The sequence below is a fragment of the Apteryx mantelli genome, chromosome 28 (genome assembly GCF_036417845.1).
Source record: "Apteryx mantelli isolate bAptMan1 chromosome 28, bAptMan1.hap1, whole genome shotgun sequence".
Lineage (NCBI taxonomy): Eukaryota > Metazoa > Chordata > Aves > Apterygiformes > Apterygidae > Apteryx > Apteryx mantelli.
Window position 1 is genome coordinate 3,273,763 of NC_090005.1, and position 17,868 is coordinate 3,291,630.

General features: G+C 43.0%; 1 protein-coding gene across 2 annotated transcripts; it reads left to right on the top strand.

Moving 5' to 3' along the window:
- Nucleotides 1–163: 163 nt before the first annotated feature.
- KAT7 (lysine acetyltransferase 7) lies at nucleotides 164–13,521 on the top strand. Of its 2 annotated transcripts, XM_067312053.1 has the most exons (15): nucleotides 164–352; nucleotides 1,246–1,393; nucleotides 2,702–2,878; nucleotides 3,045–3,284; nucleotides 3,850–3,932; nucleotides 4,177–4,266; nucleotides 5,134–5,232; nucleotides 5,399–5,509; nucleotides 6,100–6,291; nucleotides 6,633–6,722; nucleotides 7,693–7,833; nucleotides 9,050–9,143; nucleotides 9,835–9,981; nucleotides 10,920–11,026; nucleotides 11,720–13,521. In XM_067312053.1, exons 1-15 carry the CDS (start codon nucleotides 338–340, stop codon nucleotides 11,819–11,821), a joined length of 1,836 nt encoding a protein of 611 aa, XP_067168154.1. In that variant the 5' UTR covers nucleotides 164–337; the 3' UTR covers nucleotides 11,822–13,521. The 2 variants fall into 2 exon arrangements, with proteins under 2 accessions (XP_067168154.1, XP_013808115.1); XM_013952661.2 differs by lacking the exon at nucleotides 164–352 and having other exon boundaries at nucleotides 1,057–1,393.
- Nucleotides 13,522–17,868: the final 4,347 nt, after the last annotated feature.

Here is a 17,868-nt window from a genome sequence, read left to right on the forward strand (position 1 = left end):
CGGACCCAAGATGGCCGCCCGCAGCTTCACTGTCAGCGGAGCCGCCAGGATACCTGTCCGAATCCAAGATGGCAGCCCCCGCTGGCGTGAGGCTGGCTCCGGGTCACGTGACGGGGGTGTGGACCGTGTCCCGGCGGAAGCGTGAGGGACCGAGCAGGGAACAGGGACTGCTCGCGGCAGAGGGAGCGGGCTGGCGCCGCCGCAACAGACGTGCCGGAGAAGGGGAGACACGGCTGTCACCACGGAGCCCGCCGGCGCTAACACGGCGGCGACGGCCGCTTCGCGGGCCGGGGGCGCTGGGGACCAACCCGGCTCGCTGCCCCCGCCCCCGCCGAGGATGCCGCGCAGGAAGGTGAGTGAGGCCGGGGGAGCGCGGAGGCTCCCGGCGGGAGGGCGGCAAGCTCGGGCTACTACCTCCCCCCCTTCCCCGTGCCCCCGAACCGCCTCTCCCAGGCCCAAAATCTGGGGGAAAATAGCGGCCTTCACCCCCCAGTGCCCGCCCCGCTTGCTCCCTGAGTGGCTCCCGCGGGGGCCTGCTGGGCGCTGATTGGCCGCCATTGCTCATCACTCATCGCCCCCAACGGTTGCCCTTTCCCCTCCCCCCGCCTGCATTGCGTCCCGCCTCTCGGCTTTTCCGATTGGGCGGGTATTTGGCGAGCTGGCCGTGGATTGGTTTTACTTCCCCGCTGGGCTGGTCGCTGATTGGCCGCCGGACCTGCCCATCTACGCCCCCAACGGTCAGCTCCCCGCGCGTGCCTTGTTTCTCTCTCTTTCCCTTCCCCCATCCCACTCCGCCCCCCGGGTGGATGTTTCTGTAGGAGCGAGGCTCCCTCGGATAGGCTGGCGGCCGCCGTCAGTCACGCGTGGTGGCCACGCCCCTTCCCTCTACAAGGTGCTATTGGCGGGCTCCCTCATTCGGCCCCTCCCACGCGGCTTGCGATTGGCCGGGACCGGCGCGTCTCGGCTGGGCGCAAAACAAAGCGGCGCGGGGGCCGCGCTCGCGCCACGGTGCGCGCGGGGCTTCGCAGGCGCCCTCGCTCCCTCGCCTCAGGCGGGCGGCGGCCCCGCCCGCGGCTGCTCTGAGGTGCCTCGGAGGAGACTGTGTCCAGAATAAAACACCTGGCGCTTGATTGTTACGATATGTCATTGCGAACTTGAAATTATCTGTCTGGAATCAAACATTCTCTCAGTGTAGTGTAAATACAGTATGCTCCCGCGCTAATGCCCGGGTCTGTGGTGTTGCAGAGGAACGCGGGCAGTAGTTCAGACGGAACAGAAGACTCCGATTTCTCTACTGATCCTGAACATACGGACAGTTCTGAGAGCGATGGCACCTCCCGGCGGTCTGCCCGTGTCACCCGTTCCTCAGCCAGGCTCAGTCAGAGCTCTCAAGGTAAATGCTTTATTTTCCTAAACGCGTAAGTGGCTGGATGTGCTCCGTCTTCCTGAGCTTTAGAACTTAAACGTGTGTTGAGTTTATACCTAAATAAAATTGTTTTATTTTTTGTCTTTGGGTATTGTGGTACCAAGGAAAAGAACGAACTTTGTAAGTGCGTATTGCAGAAATGAGGTGTTATAATCTAAAGATTAAATTGCTGGTGAAAGTCAAGAATCCAGTATCTTCTGCTTAAAAAGTAAAGCTGTCTACCTATTAAACGAAAGAGGAAATAAAAACCTTGATTCTGCTGCCAGCTTTGACTATTTTTTTGAGAACTCTAAAACTTTATTTTCTATCTAGTTATTTACATAGGTACCAGAGTAGTTACATGGTACCAGCACAGAGAGTGTGTTCAGGAGTGAAAGTTGGTTTTGTTTGCTTTGTTTGTTTGTTTGGGGTTTTCTGTGTTGCAAGGCAAGGTAAACTTTCCTGGCTTGTTGAGGCTATTCTGCAGTAAATGTAATCAACGTATTGTCAGTTATTTTATATATATCTACTTTGGCATCCGGACTGTAAGAGGAGATGTTGAATCTTTCTACCTCGTCATTTTTAGTTTAGCTGTTTCTTGGCTGGTAGTTAATAATAGGAAATCAAATGCCATCTGGCATCAAGAGGAGGAAATGACAGTGAATATTAAGTTCTTTACCATGTTCTGTTTATACGCTTTGACAAAGAACCTGTTTTGTGGCAAATTTCCTTGCAGTTAAGAAATATGCATGTCTGATCATCTGATGATTTATGTCTTAAAAAACAAAAAAGTGTGATTTGGATCAGTGCGTGGGATGCCTGTGATTTTCCTAGAGAGTAAAAGTATCACTTTTCTGCAAGATAATCAGTTTTATAGTCTCCTAAGCAGTATAGGATGCCCAAACCACACACCCGGTTCCAAATATAGTTCCACACCAGAAGCAGCCTTGATATTCCCAAGGATTACCTAAACACTAATAGTTCTTATTTAAACTAGTGGTTCTTTAGGTTTCCAGATGGCAGCTGTTTTGTAATTACTAGTTAAATAAATAATTAAGTCCAGAGAAAGTTGATCTAGTTCTAGATTCCTTGGTATTGGCTATAGTGTCAAATATTTAACCTCAGAAGAACAGAGCAGATCCTTGTGATAACATGCAGTTGTGAGCTGTAGGAGGACAGAACTGTCTGTTGATATCCAGCTATCAAATGTTGATATCGCAGACTTTAGAGCATACTAGAGTTAAGTTACTTAGAGTGTTTTTTGTGGGCGTAATTATGGTGTCTCTGTTGAATTAGATTCCAGCCCAGTTCGTAATCCACCATCATTTGGAGCAGAAGAGCCTGTTTATTCTACGAGGAGAGTAACTCGCAGCCAACAGCAGCCCACTCCTGTGACCCCCAAAAAATACCCACTCCGGCAGACCCGCTCATCTGGGTCAGAAACTGAGCAAGTGGTTGACTTTTCTGACAGAGGTATGTGGGGTGCAGTGAGGCTTTGAGAGTTTGCAAAAAGCTGTTGGAAAGGGCGTATAATTTATTCTCTGAGGGCACAATACAGTACCCTGAGGATACTCAGGAGCTGCTTTACTTATTTTTTTGAAAGCTTTCTTCCATATGTAATGTCTTGATCCTTATTCAGACACTAAAAATGCAGCAGATCACGATGAGTCTCCACCTCGCACCCCCACTGGGAATGCCCCTTCCTCTGAGTCCGATATTGATATCTCCAGTCCAAATGTATCGCATGATGAGAGCATTGCCAAGGACATGTCCATGAAGGATTCAGGAAGTGACCTGTCTCACCGCCCTAAGCGCCGCCGCTTCCACGAGAGCTACAATTTCAACATGAAATGTCCCACTCCTGGTTGTAACTCTTTAGGTAATTTCAACTGGAGGATTAATGTGTTGGTTTTTGCCTTTCTGCTGTAATATTCAAAGCCCTGCTTAGTTGAGTGTTTATATATCCTGACAGTATGCATTTAATTAGGATCAGCAGCATGGCTGGGAAGTGGGTATAGAGAAGGGAGATGGAGTACATCTCTAGGTATACTCTTTCACAAGGTGTTTTTGGCTAGAAGTATTTGGAGGATGATGGAGTGAAAAACAGGTTAAGAATACTAGCACAGGTTTGGGAGGAAAATGCATAGTTCTGCAGCTAAGGTACTGGTCTCCACCAGAAGCAGGTATTCAGAAGCAAATTAATGCAGTCCTCTAATATGTTTGGCTGCTTGTGTGGAGTGCAGCTTTGGAGTTCTTGTGAAAGGGATTTTACTCCTTTTTTCTAAAAGATGTGCCATGAAGCATGAAATGTGTTCATCCCATCATACAGATAATAAACTTAGCATACCCCTTCAGAAGCTCATATGTGGTATCTGACCATCTAGACTCCTCTTTAAACTTCTTTATTATCATATCTTAAAAGCTTTTTTTCTGATCCTTTGCAGGACACCTAACTGGAAAACATGAGCGACACTTCTCCATATCGGGATGCCCGTTATATCATAATCTCTCAGCAGATGAGTGCAAGGTAAATGAGTCTCCTGTTTTGGCTTCCTTATGCTTTTATGAAACAAAATGCCACGACATGTCATTTGTCAACAGAAAGTGGAGCCTCCATGTTCCAACTGATGTCTTTAGCTGTAAGACAGCAGCATGGGGGTGTAGCATCATCTGTGAATTACAGTTCAGAGGATTCACCTAGACAGAACTGGAAAAGATGAAGGCTTTGATACAGTTTGCTGCGGTATTGACAGATGAGTTTTGACTTCCAGGTGCGAGCGCAGAGCCGAGATAAACAGATTGAGGAGAGGATGCTAGCCCATCGGCAGGATGACAACAACAGGCACGCCACCAGACACCAGGTAGGCAATCTGCACGTAATAGAGTGGCTTCTCAATTAGAAGTAGAAAAACTCAGCTTGTGGTTTCCAGTGACAAGTACTTTAACTTGATCTCCCTTCCTCATGTCTCAGATAAGCTATTGTGCTGAGTCCTGGCACTCCCCATTTGTCGTCTCCAATGTATGAGCATGGGAAATGCATTGCATCCTTAAGTGAGAGACTGGAGTGGCTAGTGAGAGTGCAGAGGTGACATTTTCCAGTAATATTACAAAGGAGGCTGGAGCTCTTCTCAGGATAATCTTTTCTGTGTGCTTTGATGGATATGACAAGAGAATTTCTGCAGAACTGTAAAACTCAATTTCTCTGCCTAAATCCAAAGAATAAAGCCAGAGGAATTACATTTTTCGGTTCATGAGCCTTGGAGTCAAGTCAGGATGACTTCATGAATCAGCTCTGAGCTTTTCCACATGACTAAACAGTGGAGAAGGAGTACAGTTCTGTCTTGTGAGACTGAGGTGCAGTGGCAAAGAAGAGCTGTGAAAGGAAGAAATATTTCTGATTTTACATACTTGCGTTGTACCTGAAGTGCTCTCTCAGCAGCACTGAAATCTATAAAACTCAGTTTCTGAAACAAAAAGAATATAAGTTGTTGGGATGTGCAGCTATTGTACTTAATGTAATACTTGGACAAAAGTGTTTTGTTGTGGTGTTCTAGGGGTTGATGTTGCATGCCAAATGTCTGTGATGCCTCACTGACAGGATTTGGTTCATGAGCAACAAATCTGATGAAGTGGAAGCCATGACAGAGGTCCTCTGGGGTTGGAAGGTGAATAAAAAGCTTTGAAGTAAGTGAAGTCTGCCAAAGGTTTCCACCTCTGGTTTCTTTCAGGCACCAACAGAGAGACAGCTGCGGTACAAGGAGAAAGTAGCTGAGCTCAGGAAGAAAAGGAACTCAGGACTAAGCAAGGAGCAAAAAGAAAAATATATGGTAAAAGTAGCAATTTTATTTTTTCATTCCCTTCTCTCTGGAATGAGACCATTAGGTGGGAGTTTGGCTTTCTCAGACGTCCTACAACATTCAGGGCCAAAAAAGCATTGAGAGTCAACAGCTTACTAGCAGCATAGCTGCAAAAATTAATGTTTTGTTGTTCCAGGAGCACAGACAAACCTATGGCAATACTAGGGAACCTCTACTTGAAAACCTGACCAGCGAGTATGACCTTGAGCTTTTCCGAAGAGCACAAGCACGAGCTTCTGAGGACCTGGTGAGAATTCTGACTCAGAGTTTATCTTACAGCGTGTCTCGTTCAGAGATCTGAATGTTTTCTGGGTTTTGTGGTACTTGTGCAGATAGAATCAGAGTTTCTCAGAAGAGGAGCTACAGCCCAGTCAAGGCAGCAAAGTTATGCTAGGGATAACACTGAAGTGCCAGTCATTCAGAGACTTTGCCAAAAGTACGGGTGGAGCTAAGTATTTGCAGTCATGAATTCTGCAACGCCAGAGAGAGAGGCTGTATCTTTCCCTGCAGATGAAGGAAGAAGCATGAAATGGCAAGGTGGTTACATTGCTTTGATGACAGAAAGAGTAGGATCCCAGTGTTAGTGTGCTTCTAAGCGCTGAGATACAAAACATGAAAGGAAGGCTCAATAACTCCACTGCTGATGGACAGGGCTCAGTCTGAGTTTGACTGAGGAGAGGTGTGTGGGACTGGTTGTTAGATCTGGTCACACTAATGGGTGAACCCAGAAGACTTGAAGAGGAGGATTTCTTCAAGGGAAATAATTAGAGCCCTTCCACCCCCACATCCATATCCTCTTTTATTTAATTAACCATTCACTTCTTTTTTCATTCATAGGAAAAATTGCGGCTCCAGGGCCAGATCACAGAAGGCAGCAATATGATTAAAACAATTGCCTTTGGCCGTTATGAGTTGGATACCTGGTATCATTCTCCCTACCCAGAGGAGTATGCTCGGCTGGGACGTCTCTACATGTGCGAGTTCTGTCTCAAATATATGAAGAGCCAGACAATACTGCGTAGACATATGGTAAGGCTTAGAGCAGATCTGATTCTTGAGCTTTAAAAACTGATGTGAGGATGGAGATGCTTTACAATATTATTACCATTGTTAGGTCAGTTGTCCACTTTAAGGTCTGTTCTTTTAAATGTGAAGTGAGAATGTTCTGTGCAGTTTTGAAAGGAAGACGGATTTAATTACATTCAAGTTTGATGTCTGTTCCACTCAGTGGAATATAGAGGAACGGAAATGGGACCTGGAATTAAATTTGATATCATAGCTAAGAAGTGAGTGTTTCCTGCTATAAGCTGTTGTGACTTTTTCTGCCCTTAAAACAGCAATGTCACCCTAACTTTGTTTTTGTCTTGTAGGCAAAATGTGTGTGGAAACATCCACCAGGTGATGAAATCTACCGCAAAGGCTCCATTTCAGTGTTTGAAGTCGATGGGAAAAAAAATAAGGTAACTAACTGTGGTCGTGGGCCAGTCGTGAATGCGGATTCCATCTTTCAAACGTGCTATGCACTGCTTTGCCTGTAGAGCAACAGGATGCGAATGGCCCTTTCTCTCTCTAATTTTGGAAAGGTTACTAGAGTCAGTTCCGTCCATTCTTGCAATTCTGGCAGTAATTTTGTCTGCATTTTCCTTGTGGTTATTTCCCAGCACTGTTGTGCATCAGCAGTTCCATCTGTTATCTCTCCCATCATGCTGGACTAGTAGCTTTTGGAGTTACATATCCAGATCCCTCTCTGAAAGTTAATGGGGAGATTTGAAGCATGGCCTCTGTAGATTGCTGCTACCCATCTACCATTCAGCTGCAAATACTCTAGTCAAGCTTTGGTTACCGTTTGAAGCAGCCCAACATTATTGCAGGTGATCTCCTTAACCGTGAATTTAAGGGCAGAACATGAGACTGTACCTGCAAAGTAGGTGCTCAGTAGTAGTAGTGCACCATGCTTGTGCTCTGCCTCTAGTTGTGTTTGGTCTTGAAGGCTTCAGAGGCAAGAACAAACAAATAAATTCAGCAGCTAAATTCTGCACTGTCAGAAGTTGGGAGGAGTCTTCTTCCAGTCAGTACAGGTGACCTTGAATTATGGGATTAATACTAATACAGTGCGAGCAAGCAGAGATCCTGTTTTCTTTCAACCTTCTGTTCCCCTTCTCTGAGTATATGATGTTTCGGGCATTCAGAGACTGATATCACAAACTTAATTTCCCACCTTTGGGAATTCTTCTGTTTGGTACATAGGCTTATCAAACTTAATCATAAATGGAATTGTTTTCTGACCCAGCTGCTCTGTCTGAAAGACTGTATGTTATTTCTCAGATGGTTCAGAACTCTCTTTTGATTTCCCATCTGTGTTTGTTTTTTTTCCACTTTGGGGATGTTCCACTGTAATAAACAGGTGTACCTTGTTCTCTCTGCTTCTAGATCTACTGTCAAAACCTGTGTCTGCTGGCAAAACTTTTCTTGGACCATAAAACTCTGTATTATGATGTTGAACCCTTCCTCTTCTATGTCATGACAGAAGCTGACAACACTGGGTGTCACCTGATAGGATATTTCTCCAAGGTTAGTTGAAAAAAATATATATACTTATTATTACCTCACTGGAATGAGATTTAGGACACAGAATATACCTTCAGAATTTTTGCAGTCTCAGGATTTGTTGTGCTTAAGGAAGGGTAAAGCTTCAAAGCTGATCTTCACGAGTGGTTCATATTGTTTGCTGCAGGGGTTGCAGGTGCTTTGCTGTAGCATCTTTCCTCGTTACTAGCAAAAACCAAATCAGCTTGAATAAACTAGTGTCACTAGGAAATGTAATGGTGTCTTAAACGTAGGCAAAAGTAATGATAAATAAAAATACATTGCTTAAAATAAGTATTAGTCACCACAATTTTTTTTTTTTCATAAAGTACTTGGAGGAAGAAAAATACTTAGATGGAGAAGCTGAGACAGTAGTCACGTGTCTTGACCAGATCCCCAAAGTTAGTTACTGGCTAAGCTTAGGGTAGAAGCCAGTTCTCATGTCTGTGTTCTGTGCCCTGTTTGCTCAGTCATGTTGCCTACCTAATAAATAGCCAAACTGTTTAATCCCTACTGCCTGTTCATGCCATTTCCTGATTGTCCTTACTTAGATACAATAAAAGTGATTGGCCTTCTGGACGTGATGGTGTCATGCAATGCAGTCATCAGTTTAGATATTGCAGCCAGTGAAATTCTTTAGGCAGGAGAATAATCTCCCAAATGAAGCACAGGAAAATATTTCTTAAATTACCTGAGTCAAAACCAAATAAATATCTTTTTTTAAAAAAAAAAAAAAAGCTCTAAAGAAAAATCTGCATTGAGCTGAGGACAGATGTGTCTGAAAGAGTCTCTTCTTTGTTTGAACACTTCAATATATGCTATGTGCTTATTATATTAGTATTATGTTGCTTTTTTTATTGCGTGTAAATCTGTTAGATGACAGAGGTGGTAGTTACAGGACTGCCATAAAGTATTACTGGCTTTTCCCCCGATACAACTCCATTGCCTGCCATCCTAGGCTTAAAACTGTGCGCCAGACACCCAATTTAATGGCTAGTAAAGTAAGACACTAAGCCAGGTTGGTAGCTGAAGGATGATCGTGTTACTTGTTAGTTGTTAGGCAGGTTTTTCTATGGCTGTTCCATTCACCTTGTATTATATCAGTTGCACAGGCTTGTTCAGTCTGTCGGGATTATGATACACCCATTGTTTGTACAAATCGAGACCTGTTAAGCTATCTTCTCTGTGTTCTTGTTTTTAGGAGAAGAATTCTTTTCTCAACTACAATGTTTCTTGTATCCTGACAATGCCTCAATATATGAGGCAAGGTTATGGCAAAATGCTCATTGATTTCAGTAAGTATAAAAACTGCAGCAAAACCTACTGATAATGGCTGTGGAATGAGGCAAAAATCTCTGTCTTAAGGAGTTCAGTTTTCTCATACTGATGTTTTGAGGATCAGAGTTGCGCGGCTGAATTGTTTGAAGGGACTTTATCCAAAAGCGTGTATGTAAATACCTAGAACTCGCTGAACTTTAAAACAGCTGTTTAGCAGAGGCACATGCATTGCTGCCTGCCAGCGAGACCCTTCATCACGGACTCATTGCCAGTATTTTCATGCAGAAGTAGCCAAGCAAGTAAATGACTTTTATGTGCTTCATATGCAGGTACTGTTATGTGTTAGGAAGAGAAGATATGTAGATTAAATGCCTGCATTTACCCCTCATAGTTCTTTTCAAGTGTGTCTTGGGTAATACCAATATTGGTAAAAGTCAGCAATACTTTCAGTCTGCATTTTAACTGTCCACCAACTGACAGGTAATAGTTAATTAGAAAAAGAAATTTGAGCTCCTTTTGCAGGACTGCATGGAAGAGTGATATTTTGGAAACATTTCCTGTCCAATGTGTACAATTTCACCCAGAAATGTAACATATCTCTGGCTGTTGTACAGTTTTGATTATAGCTGATTTCTGCATGTGCTAAAGAGAGTAACAGTCAGGAGAGACTAGTTTAGGAGAGATAAATAGATTTTCTTTCCTTTACAGGCTATTTGCTTTCCAAGGTAGAAGAAAAAGTTGGCTCTCCAGAGCGGCCTCTGTCTGATTTAGGTCTCATCAGCTACCGTAGTTACTGGAAGGAAGTTCTCCTTCGTTACCTGCATAATTTCCAAGGAAAAGAGATCTCTATAAAAGGTATGTCTTCAAGCTAAATAAGCTTGTAGTGAATTGGTTAAGGAGCATTTCTGTGCATCTTACTCATTTTCCTCAAATATGAGGCAGGTCATGCTTGGCTCGTTTTTAGAAGAAACAACATATTAATACAAGAGTTTGTGTACCAGCATGATTCAGCAGAATATTCTTACAGCTGGGTGTTGCCCTTCTTTCCAAACCTGCCACTATTAAAGATAAGCCAGCTTGCTGAGCTTTGAAAGTATGTACTGGTTTCTTTTTAAAAATGATTTTTCAAAGAAGATTCTGTAAAAGAACTTCATCTCTAAATTAGAATGTTAACTTTAGGAAGATAAATGACTACACCAAGAGGCTTTCAGACACTTTGGAAAATTACTAAGACTGTTTAGATTTCTGCTAATAGCATTTTCTACATTTACGGTACCTAGGAGTATGCAGTATTTCATAGAGATACTAAGCTAGTTCTGAAGAAGCTGCTATGTCTTCTTTCAGAGGATTACACCATATTAACTTTGATCCTAAAAGCAGTATCGCTAAATCATTATAATGTTCCATTTCAACTGATTTTTCCCCAGTGCTTCTCCTGGGCTGACTTTCAGTTTCAGAGTGAGTTGGGCTGTTTCTGTACAGCTCAGCATGGCTTGAAGCCGTAGCCTGTGGTTCTTCAAGCTGTTTGCAATCCGTCATTAAGAGGAAAATGAGCATAGGCAAGTTATGTAACAGTGCTACAGATAACCAGGATGGTCTAAGGGTGCAAGTCAGGCAACAACAGCAATACTGTGTGTGTCACCTTAATATCTGCAAGGCATTTTGGGGATATGATTACAAGGGGAGTTGCCTAAAATTTGTAGTCAAAAACTAACAAGTATGGGTGATTTAAAAGGATTTTTGTGGTAGACTGGCTTGTTTCTCTCCTTACACAAACTGATATTGGTTTGCAGAAATCAGCCAGGAGACTGCAGTAAACCCTGTCGACATTGTTAGTACGTTGCAGGCACTTCAGATGCTCAAGTACTGGAAGGGAAAACATCTGGTCCTAAAAAGACAGGTAAGATTTCTCATGGCTCTCTCTGCACTTTTGTTTCCTTATATTTAGCTGTTACATTTGAGGTACCAGAACTTACCAAAATCAGTATTTCCTTTGTCTTGTGCTGGGCTTTCCAGCTGTTTGATTCTAGTGGGGGAGCACTGTAATTTTGAAGTGAAATGCACTAACTGATGAAATATGATATGGGCATCCAGCCTGATTCCTCAGTATTGTAGAAATACTCTGCATTGATCTTCCTTATTTTGGTGTGTGGAATAACATTGCTCATTGTAAGCGGCTTGTAGGGGAGCAATGGATCAACATTCCTACTGTGCTCCTCATCATGCCTGCCCTTTACTGGGCAAATGGATGACCTAGTAGTGGACCGAATTCATTGAATACTGAGCAAGCCCTGCTTGTATCCTCGTTAGATATAAGGCAAGTGGTGTGTAAATACCCAGATCTATGACAGCTTCTCTCTTTCATTTCCCCATTCCTGAGACTTGACTTTGTAGCTAAAAGTAGCCTTATCACTGTCTTTTTGGAACTGCTTCTAGAGAGCGCTGTGGAAGAGATGTTATTATTGTCATGCTAAGCAGATAGCAGGCTAGTCAACTTTAGATTTATGGACTTAGATGTTTGGTGTTGTACCATGGATAATTCTTCATCATAGATCACTTGTTTTAACCTGCCCTTTCATGCTCTTTTCCCCAGGATCTGATTGATGAATGGATAGCCAAAGAGGCAAAAAGATCCAACAGCAATAAGATAATGGATCCCAGCTGTTTGAAATGGACCCCTCCTAAGGGAACTTAACTACCTATCACTCCTGAAGCCAGTGAACCCCAGCAGTAGGAAGTACCCTAGGGATCTCTGTTGTATCTGTTGCTGTTGTGATTGGCTGGTACAGTACCCTCCCGAAAGATCAGTTCCCCTTGGTACTGTTCTGGCCCAGATCTTTTGTGCACACCACAGACGCTAGTTCTGAGGAACTTTATGTTTCGGCCTCAATGAGGTTGCAAGGATTGGATCTGTATAGGACCCAAACGATGCTCCTAGCAGCGCTGGCCCAAGGAGTTCTGATATCTGGTACTGTACCTGTCCAGTCACTGGTCTTACCCTCATGTTCTTATTCCAATGAGGTTGTGTTGTGTCTATAATCTGGTTGTTTCTTCCTTCAGGCTCCTTGCCTTCTAAGTAACGGATAATTTCTGTGGCTTTTGAACAAGGTCTAATAATGCTCGTTTGGGGAAAGTCTGGTTTCCCAACAAGCAGCAATTACACTGACTTCAGCGTTTTTGACAAGTCTTGTCTGATGGACTGTTCCATTCCATGTATCGAATAGTTTAATAAGGTAACTTGCCACCTCTTTGAGCAGTGTTTTCCATATAATATAGCAGGTCTTCACATAGTTAATATTGTACAGTCAGAAGCTTGCATATCTTGTACCTGAGTGGTGTGATTGTTAGTGTTACCCTGGAGGAGTCAAGGCTAAGTGTATGAGAACATCATGGTCTAAGGTATTTCATAGAGTTGTTCTTGGTATACTCTCCTGGAGCTAGGACCGTACTACACCTGTTGGAGAGACCTCTTTGGTTATATGTTATTGGTTTCCTGGTTTATCTGTTGGAGTTGGATTTCTTTACACAAAAACAGTCTGTTCAGTATATTTCACTTTAAATGTTTTTCTCAGAGTAGTCTTCCTTGAATTGTAGGTCTCTTTCTATTTGAGAGGATTTTTTCTCTATACTGAAGAGATAAATCTTAACTTCAGACACATTTTTGCTAGCCTTGTCCAAACAGCCACAGAAACTCTGTAATGCAAATATCATCAGTTGTTGGATTGCCTACAGTGTACATTCTGTGCATCAGTGGCAGCTCCAGTTAGCTTGTGGATGGTTTGCTTCTCTGACAGTGCATCCTTGTTTGTCTTTGTAAAACAAAAAAAAGCTTTTACTTCCTCTCTCCCATCAGCACCACCAGAAGAAACTATCATACAATGGCTTTCAAATATAACCACTATCCTTGTTCCACAAGTCTCCTAGATGGCTCCAGTGTGATGAAAAGGGGGGACAATCTTGGAGTAGATAATGGCAACATCATATAGTGCTGATTTCATTTAAACCTTCCAATGCTTTCTCATTGAATGGTGTCTGAAAAGAAGCACTTGCAGTGTACTGGTAGGTAGGAGCCATTTCCTGTTAACCACTGACCCATCCTAATGTGGAAAAGTTCTCCATGGCCCTTCTGATGGTTGTCTCTGCCTTTCTCTGCCTCCCTAAAAAATAGATCATCAGTACATGATGTGTACTTTGTGGGCATTACTGAATTTTGCCGTCATATGCCCTTTGCTTCTGTACTAACTACAGATACTCATGAAACTATCCAATGAAGTAGATCTCTTGTGGAGTAGGGAAGAAGGCCATTCTTGTGCAGAAGCTAAACCCTGTTCCCATGATGTGGTAGAATGTGCTATTCTTGTATCTACTTCTCAATAAAGCATGTTCTCTGCTCAAGTCTGTGCCTTCCTGTTATTTTTTCAGTCAGACATGCTATTCTGGCTCTCCAGTTAAGTGATGCTGCCTGTCTGTGTTGCAAGGGACTAATTTTGAACCTCTCTTTGTGTCCGGCATAATAAGGATTGTGGCTGTAGCAGCCTTTAGGTTGGATGTTTTGAAAATACTCTGTATTGTGTGTTCACTCTAGAACTGATCATGCACAGGAGGCCACCATGAGGAATATATATGATGTTACCAGATACTGGCAGCTTAAGCATGGCATGCAAAACTGGGATAGCATCTGTCAACCCAAAGTTCTTGTAAGAAGGAAGGAATTACTCTGAAAGTGATGGTCCTAGATTTTTAACCTTTCTTTCTTGTGCTTCCATGACCAGACCTCCTTGCTTCTTGTACTATGGAAGGATTTGGGGTAGCTTTGGTACAATTTCTGATCTAAATTGGTTAATTAAGCATGTCTGCTCCATTTCTTTCCAGAGATCCTGCTTTTCTATATAATTAAGTGGGAGGGAAGAGGAGGAGGAGGATGTTTTTGGACTTTGGGCTCTAAGCTGCAGAGAGGACAGGGTACGGTTAAGAGCAAGGATGCTGTTCAGAGCAAGGCTGACATGTCAGTGATCATAGACACTCACCTTATGAAGGAAGAGCATGAACTAACTGAGGAGATACAATGTCTTAGTAGCTTTGTTCTGATTAAGATACTGGAACAGCTGTTAATCACAACCAAACAAAGCCAGTTCCCTGAACAATGATGGATGTTTACTCAAGTCACGTCACAGCTATTCCTAGTGCTGTCATGTTTTCCCTAGTGACAAGATGGTTCTTAGAGTTTGATTTGGGAGCATTGCTTTTACTTATTTGAGCGCACTTTTGCACAAAACCAGTTGCCTTTATTTTATTTTATTTTTATTGCAAGTACAGATGGATGCAGTGTGGTTTAGTTCATGGATAACTGGACAGAGAGTCAAGAGGATAAAGGTTTTATTCCCCACTCTGCTATGCTGTGTGACAGTGAGCACGTCACTTCCCAGCTCTAGGCTTTTGTTTCACTCCAGTCCTTATTCTGTTTAGCCTATTTACATTGCGAGGTCCTCTGAGGCAGTGACTGTCTCACTGTATCGGTACGATTCTTAACATGATGGGGTCCCACGCTTGACTGAGACCTCTAGGCGCTTTCGTAATGCAGACACTAATTAAGTAGTGAGTCATACAGATAGCCAAAAGCATCTCTGGGTAACCAGAGGATGAGACATACAACTGCTCATGGTTTCACTCACAGTTTATTCATAGCAACTGCAAACTTGCAGATCTTATATACTGTATGGGCAGTTTGGAGCCCACCTAAAAAATCAGGATGCTTACCAAAAAGCAGTCGGTGCTCCCAGAAAATTGTTTAATAGATTTATACATTCTTGACCTCCTCTTTTCTCATTCATAAAAGACGTTTGCCTTTAGCCTTGGCCAAACACAAGAACAGAACGTGTATATAATTTTAAGCACACTGATGACCTCACAGAATGCTTTGCTGGACAGCAACTTATGATAGACCCAATAAACCCTAGCACAGACTCAAATTCAAGGCAAAACTAAATTTGCTGAGTGCCACACCACCTCACATCAGTGTCCCACAAAACAGAACTAGCTGTGGAACTGGAAGTGATACAAATCAATTAAGATTTTGAATGCCAGTGAAGATGAACAGTAGGAGCATATAAAACCTCATAAGGAATGGGCTTTTATTGAAAGCCTCACATTTTATGTCCAAAATCAGAAAAGTACCCTGTTGAAGAACTAGAGGGAAAGCAAGGTCTTCCAGTGCTCAATCCTGATGCTTTAACATCAGATTCATCCTTTTTTCTGTGGGCCAACACCCAAGTTTCTTTGCTTCTGATGTCACCTAATACACTTGCCAGTATCTGTTTGAGAGAAATATATATTTTTCCAAAAGGTTTGTGTTTTTCAGCAGAGCCAAAATTTAAAAATCTTTGTTAAGTATGTTCCACTGTTGTCAGTATATGAGAAATACTCTTTGAAAGCTTTAGAGATGCAGTAGTAGCAGTGTATATGCTAATAAAACAGTATTGTTTCCTGATGAATTTGCTTCCCGGGGAACTTTTCATGACTTCTGCCCCTTTACTTAAACTCCGGCTAGCCTGTAGCCATTTTTCTGACTGTTCCAGCAGTCTCTACAACTTTTTCCTTGTTTGTTTTGCTCTTTCTATCCCTTAGCCTTCCAGATGTCTCAGTTAAAACAACTTCACTTTCTATTTTAGTCTCCATGCTAAGGTGCAGGTGTTAACAGCTCAGACTATGGACGGGTATAGCACAGGCACCTGCTTACCAGAGGACTTCACCCACACCCCTGCGTTGGATCATGCACTGCTATTCCAGGCTTAAAGCTTCACTACGCACTTTTATTAGTATTATTTCAAGCTGGACATGGATAAACAGCATGGACATGTCCTCTGCTCTTTAGCTGGACTCATAATTGCTTCAGCTTTAGGAAGCTGAACTGAAGAGAAGTTAATTGATCTAGTTAATGCTCAACCTGTGTATTTCAGTGTCCCCCAGAACACCTCCAAGTTTCTCCATGGAGCTAAAGATTTCTTAGCAACAGGAATTCTTAGCTCTTAATGCACACTAATGTAGGAACTGAGACACAGGCAACAGGCACAGGGATCTCGCTGCCAGCTGCTTTGTCCTAACCCTCCGTTTAGTTGTGCTGCCCTCAGTTGTGCTAGTACAGTGTTTGTAGGGACCACTTTGAACCAGATCACTGACTTGATTCAAACATCTGCACCTCTCTCATTGTCTCTACCGACCGTATCATTTGGCAGACCACAAGACCCCTCCTTCTCACAGTTTTTTTCAGACTCCTGTAATGCTGGTACAATAAGTGTTCACCATGATGAGGCAAACTGGTGAATTTTGCAGTGCCTGTGTTTCTTCGCCAAGAAGATCTTCTGTGTGCGTCTCCAGGAATTGGTGTGTTCCTGCTGTTCCTTTTCCCCAGCTGAGCACTGCCAGTTCTGCTGGCTTTTCCTTTTTGATGTAATTGTTTGGGGCAGGATGTGGTAATGTTGTGGCCACACTGAGGATCTGCAGGGAAGGAATAGACGGTTGATATTCCTATAAAGAACACTAGAGGAAAAGAGACAACAGGGAAGCAGGAAGGAAAGGAAGCTAAATATGTAATATTACTTCAGTTGTTTCTATTGTGATTGCTGTGTAACTCTGAGCTTAGTTTAAACCTGTGTAAAACAGTCCATCTGCCAGTAACTCCTCCCTCCTGTTGTTCCAAAACTATGGAAAGAACTAGAACACCTACCTCTCTCACCAGCTCACAGACAAGGGGAAAAGCAACTCTATTTTTGAGATCATTCCCTGTAATTAGGTCTGCTTTCCCCCCCTCCCCTGGGCTCCTGCCCACACACCACAAGAAAACACTCAGCCCCAAGTCTGGCATGACAGCAGAGGTGTAGCAAAAAGGGAGAAAACAAAGGGAAAAGAAAACATCCCCAGGAAGTGTATAGATCTCAAAGACTCTTGCAAGCTTTCTACAGTGAAAAATTTTGAATTAAAAGTTGTTAAGCTGGAAAAGGCCAAGACTTGACTCCCTTCTCCATTGTCAGTTAATTCATGTGCTAAACTGGTAAAATACTGCTGAATTTGCGCTTACTTTGCACAGATAGGCACAAGATCCACAAATGACAATAATCCTGCATCATATGTGACTAGTAGGAAGTAAAAAAGGGTAGGCTTCTGGAGCTGGATTACCTATTATCTGTATAAATTAATCAGTAAAAGATTAAATATATGGGCTTATATAAAGCAGTAGATAACTGAGCTGTATATCTTTAAAAACAGTATGCTTCTAGCATGGCTAAATTCCATGGGGGTGGTTAAAAGGCAGCTGAACAGAGTGAAGAGATGATGCTTTCATTTTCTTTGTATTCGATTCCCTTGGTGCCTGGGTAGATGATAGTGCATCAGGCTTTTCCATAGGTAATGTTTTTAGGTGGTGATTAATGAGGAGTCTGAATTGGGCCTTATAACTGAGATAAACCTGTAGCATAGTAACAGGTATGCTAACAAGTATAGGAAGAGATTGCATAGGAGGGCAAGGGATTGGTATGCCTGTCAGCTACCATCACCAACTCTTACCAGTCAATTTGTCCCAACCAGAAAGTTCCAAGAGGTTTTACATATCAGCCCAAGCCTTCTCTGAAAGGACATTGCCCGTAAAACAGCTCTTGGTTTCCACAGCTTGTGCAAAAGGGAGCTCAGTTGGTTTCAGCTCTGCTAGGGATTATTCAACTAAACTAGCAGAAACTCACCACTGTGAAT